Genomic DNA, 17,476 nt, shown 5'->3' with positions numbered 1-17,476 from the left:
CGAAAGGAATGCGGCAGCAAGCCGTTTGATTGGGTCATTCTACTCGCACTGTCTGTTCTAGTCGAATCATTGGCTAAAGCGTGTGACGTCAAAGCCTAACCATTGGCTGCGAGCGAGGACCCCCTTTACCCTGTGACGTCACAAGGGAATGGTCTTTAGCAGCTTTAGCACACATAGTGTTGCTATTGGTTGAAATGAAAATGTCGACCAATCAGAATAACGATAGAGGTCTTCATTCTCCTTCAGCCTTTACGCAAAGTTAAATTTTCGATAAAATAGGGTACCTTTATCACCCTGTAAAATTTTTAAAATTTGTTATGATTTGATTTTGAAATATGTATGTATAATATGTGTGTGTGTTGTATTAAAATATAATATGTATGTACATATAATATATAAACTTCTGAACTGTTCTGAACTCTTCCGGTATACTTTCCTACCAGTATAGTTCCCCACAAACTTAGGACGTAGATGTAGATACGTTCCTGGCTTTGGTCGCGCATGCGCGTGGAAAGCGCACAATATGGTGGTAGTGTGGTAAATACATAGACATATAGAGATAGACTGCGCCGTCTTATGGGCGAGTTGAAGCTCACAATGGCGGCGCGCGGTACAAAGATTGAGAGAGAGAGCATTAGCCGGGGTCCATAGCGCTCTCTTTCTATATGATGTGTCGACACATCAATTAGAAAGAGAGCGCTATGGACCCCGGCTAATGCTCTCTCTCTCTCGCACGCCGCCATTGTGGGCTTCAGCGCTTCGTTCAGGCCACGCAGTCTATCTCTATATGTCTATGGGTAAATACCAAATAAACAAGCACATTCACACGTTAATAATAGGTTATGTGTTCTCTATTTACTATTATATATTTAAATATAAATGTGAATATTAATACTTACAAATGAAACGCATAACGCTATCGGCTAGCAAGGTGTAATAGTAACGTGTTCTTTTTTCCTTGTTAGAATTGGTACAAAACAATTTAAACAATATTTCATGACCAAATCAAGAAATTCGACATTTCAAGAACCGACACATTGTACCGTTACTAACAAATTATTTTCTAAATGATAATGCCGGAAGATTCAAAAGATAAGGTGGACATGTTAAATGAACTAGATTGGGTTCGACTACAGAACGATGCTTTTGGAAACAGCGGTATTGAGACCTTTAAAGAAAAACTGGTACGCAAAACGAAGGAAAACCCTATGGTACCACTGGGTAAGAAATTAAGTTTACGAAAGTCGCAATATTATTCCAATTATATGGAAAAAGTTGTTACATTGTTCCTTTGTTGCCTCAGGTACCATAGCAACTGTAACCGCTCTTCTTGTCGGTCTTAAGAGTTTTTACGTAGGAAACACCAAAATGTCTCAGTACATGATGCGTGCACGAGTCGGTGCACAAGCATTCACTCTCTTATCCATTGTTGCCGGACTTCTTCTTACAGCAAGAAAGAAAGGACAATAAATATGTTTGCAACCCTAATTTAATACTATTAGATGTTCAATATGTATATCCTTGATTAGACTATACTGTTATTCGCGATGATGAATACAACCAATGAAACATACAACAGCCTTTTTGTGTACGCAAGTTCTAAGTTTGATGTAAGATTATCCAGTAAAATTTATTCTGTAATTACTGCATTTGAAGAAATACATAAATAATATTTTCTGTAGAATATAGGAAAAATATACAAGCTATATAAAGTTCTTGTTTATAAGAATGTACAACACAAAAATATTTTGTGTTATCGATATTTTACCTTTCTTCATATAGAAATTCATCTATAGTGAATCGTATTGAAAAATTTCTGATGCGAATTCAACGCAGTGACCGAAGATGGAGAGTCGAGACGCTTGGATTTTCGCATTCCTTTCGATATAGATATGCTCGAAACAGATTCGGAATGTGCAGGTTCTATAGGATTGAAAAAGCGTATAATTTTTGCTATTGAAATTTCCAAGTAATTATGTTCACTGTCTAGAAGACATTACCTATTAACGGAATTTCGTCGTACAAGGATCCTTGTTGTCTATTGGCAGCAAATAAGTGTTTCGCATTTGTAGTCGTACATGAATTCTCCAAAGATGGAATTCGCTGAAAGTTCATTGCCGCATGTTTCCATTTCGAATGTTCATCGATACGATGTATTAACTGTTCCAAACACTTTCGAACATCGTCCTTTGAGTAAAATTCAATAGTATCCCGTTTCCTGATGCCGTCTACGCAATTGATAATTCGTAATTGACAAATCACTGATCTTGATTGTCGGACGAGAGTATCCTGAAATGAAATATCATCGTTTTGTCAACAGAACGTTTCACAAATTTACAGCTACGTTCTTCCGCACCTTGTTCACGCAAATCGTAATTTCAGGCTTTTGTAATTCGTCTGCAAGTTTTTTCGTTTTCCAGGCTTCTATCTCGAAGCCATGTAATCGTGCCCAGCAACGTTTATCGTTTATAATTACAAATCCTATGTCTAATTCCTTATCGATACAATCCGGTTGTACCGCTAGACGGCAACAGAAGTGTCCGAATAGTGGCAAAGCATGAGCTTTGGTCTCTAAAAGGTCAAATTTCGAAACTTTGGAAAAGTTCATTTGATATCGATGTATCGGTAGTCAAAGGTAAATTTTCCGTCCAAAAAGAAAGAAGGGAGAAAGAGAAACTGTAGATTAAAATCAACCTGTGTCAAAATTGTTTAAGGCCAAGTCGTGCGTATGTATATTCCCATCTGTGTCGTTAAGAGACATTTTTGCGTAGGCCACTAAATGAAATTGTGGTCCTCTGAAAGATAAAAATTCGAGAATAACCAAATAATTTAACGTTTTAATCGTTATGCTGTACGTTAATTAGAATGGAGGCTCACGTCTTCGCAGCGTTGTACTCGTCTCGTAAAGATGACGCTAACTTTCTGCCCACAGTTTTTGAAATTGACGAATGGATGGACCTCCTGATTCTTATCGGAGTACTGGCGATACTAAGGTCTTCCTGTAAAACGTGACTGTATACCTCTAATGTTAATTCAAACTCAGCTGGTACACTATTACTGAAAATAGAACAATGTTATTTTTGTCAAACACAATGAATAAAACTATGATATCTTACAATAGTAAAGTGTCGGGAAAACTGATGTCTGTCTGTCCTCTATCAACAGGATAAACTAAGGTTGTATCGTGAATTTCAGTACCGACACGAGCTAAACAGAAAACTGCGAATCTTCTATGATCTCCTCGATTTTTAAAATGATCCGAGTCTCTCCACATCAAAGGGAATCTGAGATCCGAAACGGATAATTTTCCATTGGTTCTGGAAATGCTGTAACAAGTTGTATCTAGTAGCTATAATTAATATTTAAGTACGTCTGAATAAAGAGCTATTACCTTGTGTTTATAGTAGCATCGGTGCCACGATGTTGCAGTTCGATTGTGTAAATAGACATTCGTTTACTCGATATGAGTAGAGCACGCGCAGCTTCCAAACTTTGCGTGGGATGTCGGGCTGCAGCTAACAATTTTGAAGAGCCTTCTTTTATTTTTACTTCCAACTCGATCTTTCGTCGTAAATCATGTTCCTGCAAGAAACACAATTATCGTGTATCACAATTTGTTCTTATAAACATATATATATACAGTAGAGCGGTAAATGGCTTGTGACAGGGTGAGCAACAAGTGTAAACAAATAAATTTAAATTTACCGCTATATTTTTGCAGTTTCTGATGCTGTCGCGTCTTCTGACTCGTGCTTGATAATCACTCAAAGAACGTAAATATTTATTTTCTTTATCCAAAGTATCGTTAAAACAGCCCCGAATAGTTCCGATACTTTTCCTGCGTGGCGCCATTTTGAGGTTTAGCGTTTCTCTTCCAACGGTAGACGGAGCGCGTTTGTCAAGCCAGTCGCAGCCATTATGAGCAGTGATGCCAGAATCATGGGTCGTGGGTTTTTTCCCCTCCGCTCGTTCAGCCGACTCGACCCCCCACTATGACGCACTGTCGTCGCCACGTTGCTTCTACTGCGCACGCGCTACACACGAACGTATCTGTATCAGAGTATCTCGGCAGAGTAGACGACGGTGCGTGGCGACGACGGTGCGTCAGAGTGGGGGGTCGAGTCGGCTGAGCGAGCGGAGGGGAAAAAACCCACGACGCGTGATTCTGGCATCACTGATTATGAGAAACGTTAGTGGGGGTGGGGGAACATAAAGAGAGGGGGTAGTGTGGTTGGCAACGAAGACGGATACAACAGTATGTAGCAGTACATATGTAGTGATATGTAGATACATATACGTAATGTAAGATATATGTACACGCAGCGAGCTTTGGGAGTATGTATATGCAAGTATGTATATACACGAGATGATCAATATCATTCGATACCGGTTTCGAACGAAGAAAAGGACTGGACAGAAAACGGTGAATAAAGTCCTGAAAAATCGAAAACTTATATTTGGTATAGATGTATTCACAAAACAGCGATTAACATATAGTTATATATCGAAGGAGCACTGATTTTTCATTTCTTTTCCTTGTCTTTATCTTTCTCCTTCTCTTTCTCCTTCTCTTTTTCTTTCTCCTTGTCTTTATCCTTGTTCTGCTGAAGAGATCCAACAGCTTGACGGACGGCTTCGGAATGAGGATCAACACCCGGTAAATTCTCCAGAACTGATTGCAGAAATGCTGGATCGGACATGACAGCGGCATAGTCTTCCTCAACTTCCATTGCCTCTTCCTTCAAGGACTCGTGTTCTTCTGCAAAAAAGAAAGAGGAGAAACTGGTAACGTGTATGTACTGGTAAACGTGTATGGGGATGTTGTCGTACGTTGATCTTGCATGGACATCTGCATAGCGAAAGCAATTTGCTCCTCTTCCGTCATACGAGCAAAGTCCGGTACATTTCCACTAGACGGTGTAGTATTATCGGATGCCGAAGATGAATCTTCTGCGTTCTCAAGCGACATGGCGAGCGCGCGTTTCAACATTGCTTCTTCATTCGGCACCTCTTTAATAGTTTCCGGCTGCTTGGTCGCAGCTGCCTCGGTCGCTTGAGCTCGCCGTGCTTCTTCTTCTTGACGTTGTCGTTGCTCTTCCATAGAAACACGTAATGCCTGTGCAAAAAAGTCGCTTGAGAAACTCTGTTCGTTTCAATGTCTGTAGAGAATTAGAAAAACGATAGATTACAAACCAATGCTAATTCTGGGTCTTCGTTCGGATCAACACCAAATTCATAGGCGGCTCCTCCTATGCCAGTACCACCCATCCCATCTTCTCCTTGAATTATGGGAGAAGAAATTAACGCGTCGGATAAATGCGGTCCAGGTGGAACAGTGACCAAATGACTGCCAGTACCGTCCTTCCCGTTCAAGGCGTTAACAAACGCAGTCAACACTTCGTTGTTGACGCTTTCCTCACCAAAGCTAATCACATCTACGTTCACTTTTTCTTTCTTCAAACGTTTCGCTAATTTTACCAGCTCCTTTTCGTCGATCTCTATCGGACTACCGATGAAAGCCACGATACGCATTTTATGATTTTTACCTTGACGATGTTTCAATGCTAACTGTTGCGTAACATTACATCAACGATTATTATTAATTCTGCGTCACTTGTTTATACGATGCATAAGAGAACGATAACAAGCGAAATATACTTACATGTGCAATTCTGATGCCAGTGATCAAACATAGATTGCCATTCGGTTGAACTTGATGAAGCTTGGATATAATTCTACCTACATCGCTGGTTAATGTAGCTAATACTTCAACGCTGTTAGAAAAATATGAAATTAATTCGTGGGACAATTATGTTCTGCGTAGAGCTAGCACATGTAAAATGATTTATTTACTTACTTGGCTAATGTTATTAAACCAACATTGTTTTCAGGATTAGACCTAGTCTTCGAGTGGCAGACCAAATTAACGGCTTCCTGTTGTGCTTGAAGACGTGTTGGTAAAAAATCTCCATTTCTCATGTAATCGCTGTTGTCGACACTGAAAACGTTCAAACAGGTACCAATAAGTACTCTGGGTTTCTCAGCTAACTTGTACCGAAGTCATTTGGGGTTCGTATAACCTCCAACCGCAATTTATTATGCCGAATACATTCTGATCGGAGGACATCGGCTTTTCCTTTTCTCGGTGAGAAATATTCCACGTATAATCCATGCTCAAACTACACCTAATATTCTGCAATTACAGTAACTTGAAAAAAATTGATCGTGAGTCCGCTTCGGCCCGTTTCAACTTTGCACTGTCACTCGCGTTCAACGTTCGCGAGTTATTCGCGGTTTTCATTCTTACAAAGCTGCCTGGATATTTGGTCACAAACGTCGAGCATGATTAAATTTTGACTCTCGTAAAGCGTGAAACAATAAAATACAATATTGCTTTGAATAAATCGAACAAATGTCAATAGCTTACCATATCATCGTACTTTCCAGTACCATCTTGGCTCGAGTTACTGAGTTGTTTCAGTCCGTTTCGTTCCGTTCCGTTCTGTTCTGTTCTGTCTGGCGTTGTCGTATTTTCCTATGTTCAGCTTCGTTCGGTTCGGTTCAATTCGCACGCGTTGTTCCGTTTTAAAATTCTACACGTCAATTTTCGAAGGCAACGGACTCGCGAATAATTGTTTACGTAAACAATGAATGGTTAAAAAAAAAGAAAAAGGTAAATATATATATGTATATATATGTAACGAAAAAAATTACATCGTTCGCGTATTTCTTAAACTATTTTACTTAGATCACTTGTATAAGTAAGTACGGACGACAAATGTATAAGTACGATCTGTTCTAGATAAATCGTATTATCGATCGATCGAAGTCTTCGTATTATGATTCGAAACGAAATTATACAGAAATGTAACGAAAATGGAAAATGCTTGTGCGATCACAGTATGTATAAATGAAATTTGACGAAAGATTATGCTACATATATATAAACGCACACATGCAAACACGGATACATAACATTATACATACTCCTGAAATACTATGAGACGCGCACGACACTCACACACATACACATGCATACACCGATCGATATACAGAGTGTTCAAAGATTGCAAATTAATCGTAAGAGGATTGTTTACAGGGAGGGAGAAGATTCGGTGATCGTGTCTAATTGAAGCGTCGAATATCTCGGCGCTTGATCCATTAATACTACTTCCTCATAGGTTGGTGGTCGATCGGAATGACACCTTGATTTTAGAAAGATTTGCGTGGATCGTCTTCTATCGCTGTAAGCCCGAAGGATAACGATAAGAGGTCCTAACAGCAACATAACTACACCGATCGCCAGCATCGTTATGGCAACAGCCACACCGATTCTGTTCACTGGAGCGCGCTGTACTTTTCGTCCGATTTTGTCGTTGCCTGTCTGGCTAGTGAGATTGGTAGAATCAGGTTCTGTCGATTGCAACGATGCGTTCTCTTCTGTATCGTAAAGATTTGTCGTGTCATCGGATTGTATCGATTGAGCTACATTGTGAACAACAGCTCCTGTTTTATTTTCCACTTGCTCGTCTTTGTTCTCGTTGGATGCACGAATCCACAGAGTTTGGATCGCGCGTACGCCTCGAAGATCCTGTTTACGATCGATAGATGTAGTCCGTTTTTTGATAGCAATACTGTCTGCTCGATAAGATGCATACGGTTTCAGCGATAACCATATTTTGTTTCGTCTAAGAGCCTCGGAATTGTTCAAAGCCGTCGCAACGTCATTCCGTTGAGTTGCAATCTCAGCAATTCGATCACGATTTTCTGTAATACTCGATTCTTCGATCAACTCTTTTTCGCTCCGCCTCGCGATCGTTTCCTGTGAAAATAGTGTTCCCGAAGCTTTCGTTGATTCACTTTTCTTTTTCTCAAGGATATGCATATGCATATGTGTATATATGTGTACAGAAATCTAAGAAATATGAAGAAATGCCAATCGATTTAGATATTAATTACTATACAGACATATGTTTCGTCTTTTCGATATATTTATTATCGCTTCCAGTCCCAGCGCCAAAAGAATCGATATAGTAGAAAACGCAATCGATCGATATTTCATTTTTTTCATTGCGTTTCCCTTTTACAGAAATATACGCACACTACGCACGCGTACTTACTCAGCGGGACGTTCAACGTAAACATATACATGTGTATACGTACACGCACGTTTACGTGTATGCAAACGCATGTGAGTACGTATATGTATTTATTTACATTGGCCAACGTTCTGTGTAGCACGTGCGTTTCACGCATACGCGCGTGTAGCACGAATTATTTGATACTTTTATAAAAATGTCAAACCTGTGTATCAGCAGTGTCGTTTCGTAGCGAATCCTGAATATCGCGTAAGGATTTTGCACCTTTTCGCAGAAGTATAATTCCAACGGCGGTCCAAACGGTTAATTGAAAGATTATTATTACTCTCGGAGACCATTTATTCGTTTGTGTGGTAAAAGACATCTTTATAAAAAATGCCTGCAGGTCGGTAACGGAAGCCGGTTTACGCCTGAATCACAATGGACAGAAGACACCGGCGCAAGTCAATGTATATGATTAGACAAATGTATCGCCGTTCAAGGTGAAGCAAGAATGCAATAGAAAATAGTAAGAATTATTTTACGATGAAAAACTTACTTCCCCGTTGTGGTTTACGATTTTCTCGTTTCGAAGACGATATCTCACGACCCCTTTTTTCCTACGATCGATCCCTAGATTCTGGAAGGCAATGAGGAATGTGATTCACGCTCCGATTATGATCGTCCCGTAACGATAAGTTAATCAATTCGAAGGACAAAAGGACTTGTCGCGTAAGTCCGATTGTAATTCCGCACGATCGAGAATTTGTTAAGGTAGCTGTTGATTTGCGTTTTAATAAAAAACGAAGAAGCTCAATATCGATGATATACGAACGATTCGAAACGGAAGAAATAAACTGTATACGATGAGACATTAAAACGCTAAGCAAGTATATCTACGTGTAACGTTATTTCGATACCGTTCACTGTTGTTCTCGCCTCTACTTTCGCATCCAGTAAATATGGCATCGACTAGCCGATTAGGTTGCCTATCGATATCTAAAGAGAAAGAAACGGTAGTTAGAACGATTTCATTTCTCACGATAATAAAAGTATAAAATACGAAAGTCGTCGTTTCAAAGTGCACCTAAAGAAGCACAAATACCACCGAGAGATCGAACGGTCACGTTCGTTGATCAACGCGGTGCGCACGATAAATATTTTCTTTACCTTCCTTTACGGTAACGTCGCGTTCCCTCCGCTTTTATAACATATAATACACTTTGTTAAAATGCTGTTAGTCAAAATCGATCGGCACGAATTCATCGATACGAACTTGTTGTGTACACTTTGCGTGATCCAATTTATGCCGATCGATCATAACTGTCGATTTGCTTGGTTGACCGCTTACGCCTTACGCTTATACGACAATACGACCGACCGACCGACCGTCACAGTCTGTTCGGTCAGTTTGTCGTTGACGAATAACGCGTCATGCGCTGTACCTACACTGCTACACATCGTTAGTTATGTTACGAACGTCTCACCGTTTCTTCCTTCTACTTCTACCTCTACCCAGTCCGAGCTTACGCTCTGTCACGTGTTTCTGTGAGTTCTCGCGTTTTATCTTTTCGAAACCAAAACCGTTTGCACACCATATGCATGTATAGATATACATATACATATACGTGTGTTGATATCATTTAGCAATTTCGTGATCGAGGCTGAGAACTCGAAGAATACGTTTTATCGTGACTGTGATTTTTTTTCGAAACGGTACGACCAAAAAAAAAAGAATGGCCCTGGAAGAATAGATGAGTAACGCGACATTGTCGCGGTGAAGACAACATTTGAACATTTTCTTATCTCGTGAAAAATATATTCATTGTGTCATGTATGTATTCTATTAATATGTACGCATTGTATACTGTACATTTTATACATACTGTATACTGTATATGCATGCTTGCATGCATACACAACACACGATCACAACACAACGCAACGGCAACAGCACGTCTGTGGCAACGGCAACATAAACGGCAACGGTCGAACAATTGGACTCGTTCTCGTTAGCTCCATCTAGACCAGCTTGCAATACACATTTCGTACAATGCTCACGACATTATCCAATGATAATTGCGTGTATAGGTTATGTGACGAAATAAATACAGATTTCATATTATCAACGTCTACATTAAAATCTAGCTCTTTTCAAATTATAATCGACAAAACGAGTTAGCCATATTTAAAATAAAAAGATAAAAATGAACGAGTAATGAAATGAAATATATATTACAGTTACAGTTTCTGTTTCCATAAATATTTATACAGAATGAGATGCGGTGACCATTCCCCTTTCTCAACAGACTATAGCACTCTGCCCACATCCGTCATCTGGTAGATAAAGTAATCTTATAGATTATAGATGAAGCCGGGTCTAGAAGTATCTATAGTTTAAGATCTCATTGGATCTCATCCTCATCATGCTGCATGGGCCATGATCAATCATCATATGTAAACACACATGTATTGCTGAATGAAAATTTTGTGAAAATATCGAGAAGGCAGCAAATTCGATAGTTGTATCAATAATTTCGATTCAAAGTGACCGCGATTTACATCGGTATGACGTTTGTACTAATCTTTAGTGAATGCATGGCAATTTAGTCTCGAGTAGTTAAAAGTGCGGTTAGTTTTTGCACACGTATTGGGTATTTTGCATCGCTAAATTTGAGAGTTAGAGATTTATCTTTACGTAAGTCGCTTAATCATCAGTGACACGAGTTGCTAAGAAAACATGTATGCAAAAGTAGACACATCCGAATTGGATACACCTAGAATGGCTTGCGAGACAAGAGACACCGGAGAATTTAAACTTGTATCTCGTCGAAAGAAGCGAGTGTCTCGCGTTCGAAACAGTTCCGATCCAAATGTACCTTTACCCGAGGACGATAACGATGACAATTTTAGCGATGTTAATTGCGAGGTCCTGTTTGGGTAAGAGACTTTCTCCGATGTATCGAGAACATTTGTTGCACATTTGCACACTCGTTCGTTTATTTTACAATCATTTTCAGAAGACTTCTCGAGGCCGAGACCGAATTGCGAAGCACATTGTTTGCCGATAATGTTTTCCATTCCATGAAAAGCTCGTTGAATGCTTTGAACGTTGACGGTGTTTCGGAGATACTATGTTACGGTCTAGGGCCTTTCTTACGTCTTAAATCTTCTAAATATCAATTGGCGTTACTGCTCTCTTTGAAAAATCATTACGGTTCACGTGTGTATGTATACGACCCAATTTTTTCTTCCAAAGAAATCGAGTTCTTATTAAGGTTTGGTTTCAATGTTTTGAATGTCAACGAGGAGGGCAAACGAATTGTCGAGAATAACGTGACCTTAGTATATATGCCGCACTGTGCGACGCATTTGACCAATAATTTCCTTTATGCGAATTGGGGCGAAAGGTTATGCAAATGTATCCTTTTGACGAATAGCTTTTCCGCTGTGGTCGATAATTTGACGGCAGCTAATAGGTCTGGGTGTATCGATTATATTGTACGGATTCAGCCATACGTCACAGAAATTGCCTTGAGAAACAATTTCCCACACGAAGAAGCATTCAACGATCTGAACCTTCACATATTTTTGGAACAAGATATCAATAAGATACCTAGGAATTTCTGGAACGAAAGAGAGGAACCCTGTTACCGAAACACGACCATAGATTATTTCACTGCGAAACAAACAGAACAAATAGATGCTAGAATCTCTAATTACGTTTCTAGGTATTAACCTTTCAGATTCGCAAGAAAATGCATGAAACGACGAATATAATATTGTCGACGCGATAAGATCTCATGATATCTCGATAATCTAGCATTCACGTTTTATATGTTGGTTTTAATAATCGTTTTCATTTGTTTTAGGCCGACTGGATGATGAAAACCAACGTGCAATTGATTCGTGCGCTTATACAGGAAATTCGGCGGGCATCGCCGCCCGATCGGAAGATACAAAATGATACGATGGTGCGTTACATTTTGGAGCAAGCACGAGCTCATCGAGAGACTTCCGAGGTATTATGCAAAGCCCGAGAGGAGTTGAGAAATTTAGCTGAGACGTATTTGTGTTATTTGAATTCCCGAAGAACGTGCAAAGAGATTCTCATCCGCTACACTGGTAAAGGTGAACGAAGTATCCAAGAAACTGCGGATCTTCTAGGATTTAAATTACCCCCCGCCGATCCATTGTAATCTTGGTTCGAACCAGTTATAAACAAAACATATATTTATTGATCGCTAGGATCGCGCAGAACAGTACAAAAATGTAAAAAATATTATCTATAATGTATAATATGAAATGAAGCGGAAGAATAAACTTGGAACCGGCGACACGGACCAATTCATGAAAATTCCTTGCGAATACACTTGGCTATGGTTGATAGCTGCATGTTGCTTGTACCTTCGTAAATGGTTCCGATCTTCGAATCTCTGAAGTACTTTTCTTGAGGGAAGTCGGTCGTAAATCCTACTCCGCCCATGAAGTCGATGCATTTTGCGGTAACGCGTAATGCTGTCTCTGAAATTTGACAAGTTTAGAATATATCGCTCCGATCAACATCATCGTCATCGTTATTATTGTGGTTTTTACCCGATGCAACCAGTTTCGCCATGGCGGCTTCTTTCATAACGTCCTTTTTCGCATCGACCAGCCTGGCGGCATTGTAAACCAATAATCTGGCGCACTCGAGATCGGTAACCACTTGCGCGATTTGATGTTGCATCGACTAAGGGAACATTAACGTGCTTACTACTAGACTATATTTCTCGGAGTTTCTACTTTATTTAAAGAAAAGTACGAGTTTTCTTTCTATACTTGAAATGAGAAAATATCTTTGCCGAACTGCTTCCTCTCCAGGGTGTATGGTATAGTGGCATCCACGCATCCTTGTGCTATACCAATCATTTGAGCTCCGATACCGATTCGACCTTCGTTGAGAAATCCAGCCGCGTATTTGTAGCCTTGGCCATACTCTCCTAAGATGTTAGTTTCCGGAACCTGTGTGTACAATGAATGCGTTCTTCTAAACCGTTCTATTCTCAAGTATTCGATCTTGAGGATTCGAGTAAAGCAATTTCCTTACTTGTACGTTATCAAAATGGACCATGCAGGTACCCGAAGCTTTTATTCCCAGTTTGTCTTCTGGCTTGGCGACCGTAAGTCCAGGCGTATCTCGTTCCAAGAAGAACGCTGTGATACCACGGTATCCCTAAAATCGTATATTCGCACAGTCATTACTCATAGAAATGTTTCCCCGAATGTTTATTGAATCATTTCGACCTTTACGATTACATGCGAGAAATTTTGACAATTTTGCTGACTGAGAAAGTAAGTGGAACACATCGACTTACGACAGATGGATTTGCGTTCGCAAAAACTATAAATAATCCGGCAACATCTGAATTTGAAATCCACATTTTTGTACCATTTATTATATAATTGGATCCGTCTTTTTTCGCTTCGGTTTTCAAAGAAAACGCATCCGATCCGGATCCAGGCTCTGTAAGGCAAAAGCTGCCCGCCTAAAACAAGAACATATGTAATTTGTTTTTCATTATAGTATCTCTGTATTTACATAAAAGTAGCGAAACTGGCGCGCGATAGTCGTGGCTATAGGCGCGTCATCCGATTGCAAAATCGAGGACGGGTAAAGAATCCATAATAGACATATACACGTATATAGATATCGAACTTACGTAATTTTGCGCTAATCGGGGCAAGTATTTTGCTTTGTGCTCTTCCGAGCCAACTTTCGAGATCAACGAATTTACCAAGGTATTGTGGATATCGACTAGTGCCGCGACAGACCCATCGGCTTTCGCCACTTCTTCGACTGCTAGAATCGTCGACATAAAATTGCATCCGGAACCACCATATTTTTCAGGAATCTCGATGCCCATCAACTAAAGCCGATAACAGCATGAATACATCGTATCGCGTCATTCCGTCGAAAAACAAGATAACGATAAGATTTTGTCAGTATATTATTCACGTACACCATTGTCGAAGAGTTTCTGCAACAGACCTTCGTCGATCTTGCCCTTCTGCTCCATGTCGCGTACGAGCGGAGTGATTTCTTCCTTCGCTAACTTACTAACTGAAATATATTGCGAGCAATACGATCTTTTGAGATTGAGAAACATTGAATTTAGTGTTTCAAGCATGAACAAAAGTGCCGTCTACCACCAGCAAATATTTATTTTGCATTGAAGTAGTTGTTTCGTCGATAAAAATTTATTTATGTTCGAGTCATAGAAGGTTTCGCGTAAAAAGTTACGTAAAGAAAAGCATTTAACCTTTCGCGTCCTCTGAGGCGCCAGTAAAAATTGCCATACTATTATTGAAACATCCCAGTCAATCAGGCCTGCCGTAGCAGAAATCGAGCACACGATGGCTCGATTCTGCCCTCGGCACCAGCCCGGCACAATCCTGGCCGCTCGGTCCATTTTAAGAGGGCATCGCGGTCCCTCTTTTCAGGGACCGTTTTACGTTTTGCATCGATTGCGAGATATAAACTAAATTGAATGTTACTTCTTTCCTCTTAACCCCTTGCCGTACCATTTTCTTTACAGTTGCATTAATTACAACGTCTTTATGCAAAAAAAATTTTTTTAAATTATGGACCGTGCTACCCTCTTAAAATGGACCGAGCGGCCAGGATTGTGCCGAAGCAAGAATACGAGCCCACGCGAGCTTATGTGCCATGGCCAGAACGTAGTATTTTTGCTTACTTGGAAGGTTTCGCGTAAACACTTACGTAAAGAGAAGCATTTAACCCTTCGCACCCTCTGAGCCGCCAGTAAAAATGGCCATACCGTTATTAAAACAATTTTAATATTGTTAAATTCGTCTGTATTCGATAAATTGCAGAAGCTGAACTGCCCAGTAAGCAAAAATGCTAGATTCGGCCCATGGCACATAAGCTGGCGTGGGCTCGTATTCTTGCCTCGGCACAATCCTGGCAGCTCGGTCCATTTTAAGAGGGCAGCTTGTGCCGGGATTATGTCGTGGCAAGAGTACGAGCCCACGCGATCTTTTGTGGTATGGCCAGAATCGAGCCATCGTGTGCTTTGAGCAGCTTCGAGCGACGTTCGGCCAGTATAATGCCCGTTAGGTGGCCTCCGCACACTGGGCTCAATTTCTGCTACGACAGGCCTGGTTGACTGGGTGTTATATGAGATAACAGATGCAATTCGATGTACAGATAAAAATGATGTGGGTTCAAAGAAGAGTCTTGATTGTGGAATTAAAATTGCTTCGAGTCTGAAGGGTGCAAAAACAATATGTATATACGCAGCATAACTATTGTACCAGCTTGTTTCATCATAAGTTCATCCTCCGAGAATTGAGTGAGAGGTCCTGGACATTGGTCGCATCGTGGTGTGCTTACTCCGAAATGTCTTGCAAAGTATCCGCTCTGTGGGATTTCAATCGAATGATGAAACCGTTAATTATCGATTAGCAGCCAACAGAAGTATTAAACAAGCGATATAACTAATATAATACTTGTTTTACTGAGCTGTATAATTTACAGCTTACGATACTGATAAGCTGCACAAAATTCCGTGAGAAAACAAAACGTGCAACTAACGTACGTTGCGTTGTGCTGATTACGAGATAATGCAGTTGCGTAAATAAAATGAAAGACAAAAACATAACCGTTTCCTCTATTACTGAATGTATTCAATCAGCACGATAATAAACGTTAGAATTTGCTGCGTTAGATATTTTATCACTGCGAGTGCATATGGGGCACGTGATACTCGTGATATACAGATAGCTGTACAGCTATACAGGGTAACGCCATTTAAAGTAACTTTTTCTTTTGCGAAAAAATATCTTCTATAATATACCTATTAATAATTCTTAACAACGCCGCGAAGAAGATTTTCGCGAAAGAAGAAGTTACTTCAAATGACGTCAGGAATTACCCCTTTCAAGGGAACACACCATTTTTGGGACACCCTGTATACACAGTAATTATCATTTTCAATTATCAAACAATTTGTACAATTTTGGGCGATTAGTGTTCACCATCGAGCTGGCAAAAACTCGATTTGTAATCTATGGTGCGTACTAATTGGGACAAAATCTAGATAAATACTGCGCGGCACGATGCTAGATATACAACTATACAAGTGATATACACATACACATACATACGCATACGTACGTACATATGTACATATACATACATACGTACTCCTAGATTAATAGATGGATAACGGTCGCTATTCTTTTCGAATCACGATATATATTCTCGTTATATATTCTCGATATAATACGCGACAAGTATGCAATTATTAATCAACCGACTGTGCAATTATACGAACTATATATTAAATTGTAAAAACAGGTATAAAAGGCGACAGAATATTCTGAGTTTTTACGTACCTGTCTTATCAGCGATGCGAACGATTTCATACTTAATTTGGAATTCATGTTTCGATACGAACTCTCGTCGTGGGAATAAAAGTAAGCGTGTATAAATGATACGTTGTTAAAAAATGTAGAGGATTTCGCTGAACAACGTAGACCCGCGTGTTGCCAGGTTCCAAGCTAAACCAACACTGACCTCTGGAACGCGATGTTGTGAATAATATCGGCCCCCCTCGAAACTCCTCGGCTCATAGTTTATTTTGTCGAAGCGTCGAACAGGTTTTTATGTAGTAAGAGAAACAAATACGATTTCTGATGTATTACCGAACCTGTCTCGATCTATCTTCTTACCGGCGACGGTTGGTTTTGTTTGCTCCTGTGTTCTTTATTGCATATATATGTATACGCGATACATTGTCACACCAGTACATGAATATACATATAGCCGTATTAGGCATTCGTACGTGATCTATTGACAAATCAAAGATCCCCTTCTACGTACACAAGGAAGGACAGGAGAAAGTATACACGTATACGAACATTCGCGTAGTCTCTCTCTCTCTCTATGATTAGACCCTTTTCATATGCTAGAGTTCGATAGAAAAAAAAAGAGAAATGTTTTTCGATCTGGATCCATATTCGAACGAGATGCTGTTAAAGGAGCATGTTATATATCTGTTCGTATTCGACGCGGCATTCCACTTCTACTCCATATATAATTCGATTACTTTTGATTGAAGCTTGTTAACTGTAAACACGTTATCGGCGTACTTTAAACTACGCGTGCCACCGAATGTAACGGGCGATAAAGAAGATATCTATGCCGGAGAAGAACAAAAACGAACGTGTGCCATAGCGATATGCAACGGTGCCATACGAAATAATGCTATTATTTAATTTAAATTGCACGTTAGACAATGCTGACGAGAAATTCTCGTGATTTCAGTGATTTCGATTATTGCATTACGATTTTGTACTCGGGTACATGTTAAATATCGTCCCGCTCGGATAGA

At 39.9% G+C, this 17,476-nt stretch overlaps 6 protein-coding genes and 1 long non-coding RNA gene across 21 annotated transcripts; 3 read left to right on the top strand and 4 right to left on the bottom strand.

Annotated features, from left to right (window-relative positions):
* Nucleotides 1-518: 518 nt before the first annotated feature.
* LOC143216136 (HIG1 domain family member 2A, mitochondrial) lies at nt 519-1,712 on the top strand. 5 transcript variants are annotated; one of them, XM_076438961.1, is made up of 3 exons: nt 519-537; nt 966-1,221; nt 1,304-1,712. In XM_076438961.1, the coding sequence occupies exons 2-3, from the start codon at nt 1,068-1,070 to the stop codon at nt 1,468-1,470; spliced, it is 321 nt and encodes a 106-aa protein (XP_076295076.1). In that variant the 5' UTR covers nt 519-537; nt 966-1,067; the 3' UTR covers nt 1,471-1,712. The 5 variants fall into 5 exon arrangements, with proteins under 5 accessions (XP_076295076.1, XP_076295073.1, XP_076295074.1 ...); XM_076438958.1 differs by lacking the exon at nt 519-537 and adding an exon at nt 664-797; XM_076438959.1 differs by lacking the exon at nt 519-537 and adding an exon at nt 715-839.
* On the bottom strand, nt 1,605-3,937 carry LOC143216117 (rhotekin-2). The gene is made up of 8 exons (XM_076438919.1): nt 3,706-3,937; nt 3,392-3,582; nt 3,117-3,326; nt 2,878-3,057; nt 2,695-2,795; nt 2,357-2,571; nt 2,001-2,289; nt 1,605-1,923 (listed from the first exon to the last, which is right to left on the bottom strand). Exons 1-8 carry the CDS (start codon nt 3,850-3,852, stop codon nt 1,787-1,789), a joined length of 1,470 nt encoding a protein of 489 aa, XP_076295034.1. The 5' UTR covers nt 3,853-3,937; the 3' UTR covers nt 1,605-1,786.
* Nucleotides 3,938-4,433: 496 nt separating this feature from the next.
* On the bottom strand, nt 4,434-6,570 carry Rpn10 (regulatory particle non-ATPase 10). Its single transcript, XM_076438924.1, has 6 exons — nt 6,428-6,570; nt 5,858-5,998; nt 5,663-5,774; nt 5,194-5,568; nt 4,831-5,116; nt 4,434-4,759 (listed from the first exon to the last, which is right to left on the bottom strand). The coding sequence occupies exons 1-6, from the start codon at nt 6,451-6,453 to the stop codon at nt 4,524-4,526; spliced, it is 1,176 nt and encodes a 391-aa protein (XP_076295039.1). The 5' UTR covers nt 6,454-6,570; the 3' UTR covers nt 4,434-4,523.
* Nucleotides 6,535-9,275, top strand: LOC143216138 (uncharacterized). Of its 2 annotated transcripts, XR_013010516.1 has the most exons (5): nt 6,535-6,673; nt 6,803-6,900; nt 8,090-8,191; nt 8,485-8,607; nt 8,716-9,275. It is a non-coding gene; the product is annotated as an uncharacterized LOC143216138 (long non-coding RNA). The 2 variants fall into 2 exon arrangements; XR_013010517.1 differs by lacking the exon at nt 8,090-8,191 and having other exon boundaries at nt 8,716-9,213.
* Nucleotides 6,739-10,051, bottom strand: LOC143216122 (uncharacterized). Of its 2 annotated transcripts, XM_076438925.1 has the most exons (6): nt 9,355-10,051; nt 9,249-9,279; nt 8,999-9,077; nt 8,638-8,718; nt 8,305-8,509; nt 6,739-7,915 (listed from the first exon to the last, which is right to left on the bottom strand). In XM_076438925.1, exons 5-6 carry the CDS (start codon nt 8,461-8,463, stop codon nt 7,094-7,096), a joined length of 981 nt encoding a protein of 326 aa, XP_076295040.1. In that variant the 5' UTR covers nt 8,464-8,509; nt 8,638-8,718; nt 8,999-9,077; nt 9,249-9,279; nt 9,355-10,051; the 3' UTR covers nt 6,739-7,093. The 2 variants fall into 2 exon arrangements, with proteins under 2 accessions (XP_076295040.1, XP_076295041.1); XM_076438926.1 differs by having other exon boundaries at nt 6,739-7,822; nt 9,249-10,039.
* On the top strand, nt 9,479-12,435 carry LOC143216124 (protein FMC1 homolog). Of its 9 annotated transcripts, none has more exons than XM_076438930.1 (5): nt 9,633-9,912; nt 10,835-11,018; nt 11,099-11,809; nt 11,951-12,100; nt 12,172-12,435. In XM_076438930.1, exons 2-4 carry the CDS (start codon nt 10,861-10,863, stop codon nt 11,961-11,963), a joined length of 882 nt encoding a protein of 293 aa, XP_076295045.1. In that variant the 5' UTR covers nt 9,633-9,912; nt 10,835-10,860; the 3' UTR covers nt 11,964-12,100; nt 12,172-12,435. The 9 variants fall into 9 exon arrangements, with proteins under 9 accessions (XP_076295050.1, XP_076295045.1, XP_076295049.1 ...); XM_076438932.1 differs by lacking the exon at nt 9,633-9,912 and adding an exon at nt 9,951-10,644 and having other exon boundaries at nt 11,102-11,809; XM_076438929.1 differs by lacking the exon at nt 9,633-9,912 and adding an exon at nt 9,959-10,644.
* On the bottom strand, nt 12,294-16,814 carry LOC143216119 (short/branched chain specific acyl-CoA dehydrogenase, mitochondrial). The gene is made up of 9 exons (XM_076438922.1): nt 16,479-16,814; nt 15,396-15,501; nt 14,081-14,181; nt 13,781-13,987; nt 13,436-13,606; nt 13,168-13,293; nt 12,900-13,082; nt 12,675-12,810; nt 12,294-12,602 (listed from the first exon to the last, which is right to left on the bottom strand). Exons 1-9 carry the CDS (start codon nt 16,524-16,526, stop codon nt 12,427-12,429), a joined length of 1,254 nt encoding a protein of 417 aa, XP_076295037.1. The 5' UTR covers nt 16,527-16,814; the 3' UTR covers nt 12,294-12,426.
* Nucleotides 16,815-17,476: the final 662 nt, after the last annotated feature.

Source organism: Lasioglossum baleicum, chromosome 15 (genome assembly GCF_051020765.1).
Source record: "Lasioglossum baleicum chromosome 15, iyLasBale1, whole genome shotgun sequence".
Classification (NCBI taxonomy): domain Eukaryota; kingdom Metazoa; phylum Arthropoda; class Insecta; order Hymenoptera; family Halictidae; genus Lasioglossum; species Lasioglossum baleicum.
This window is presented reverse-complemented; position numbering and strand designations above follow the sequence as displayed.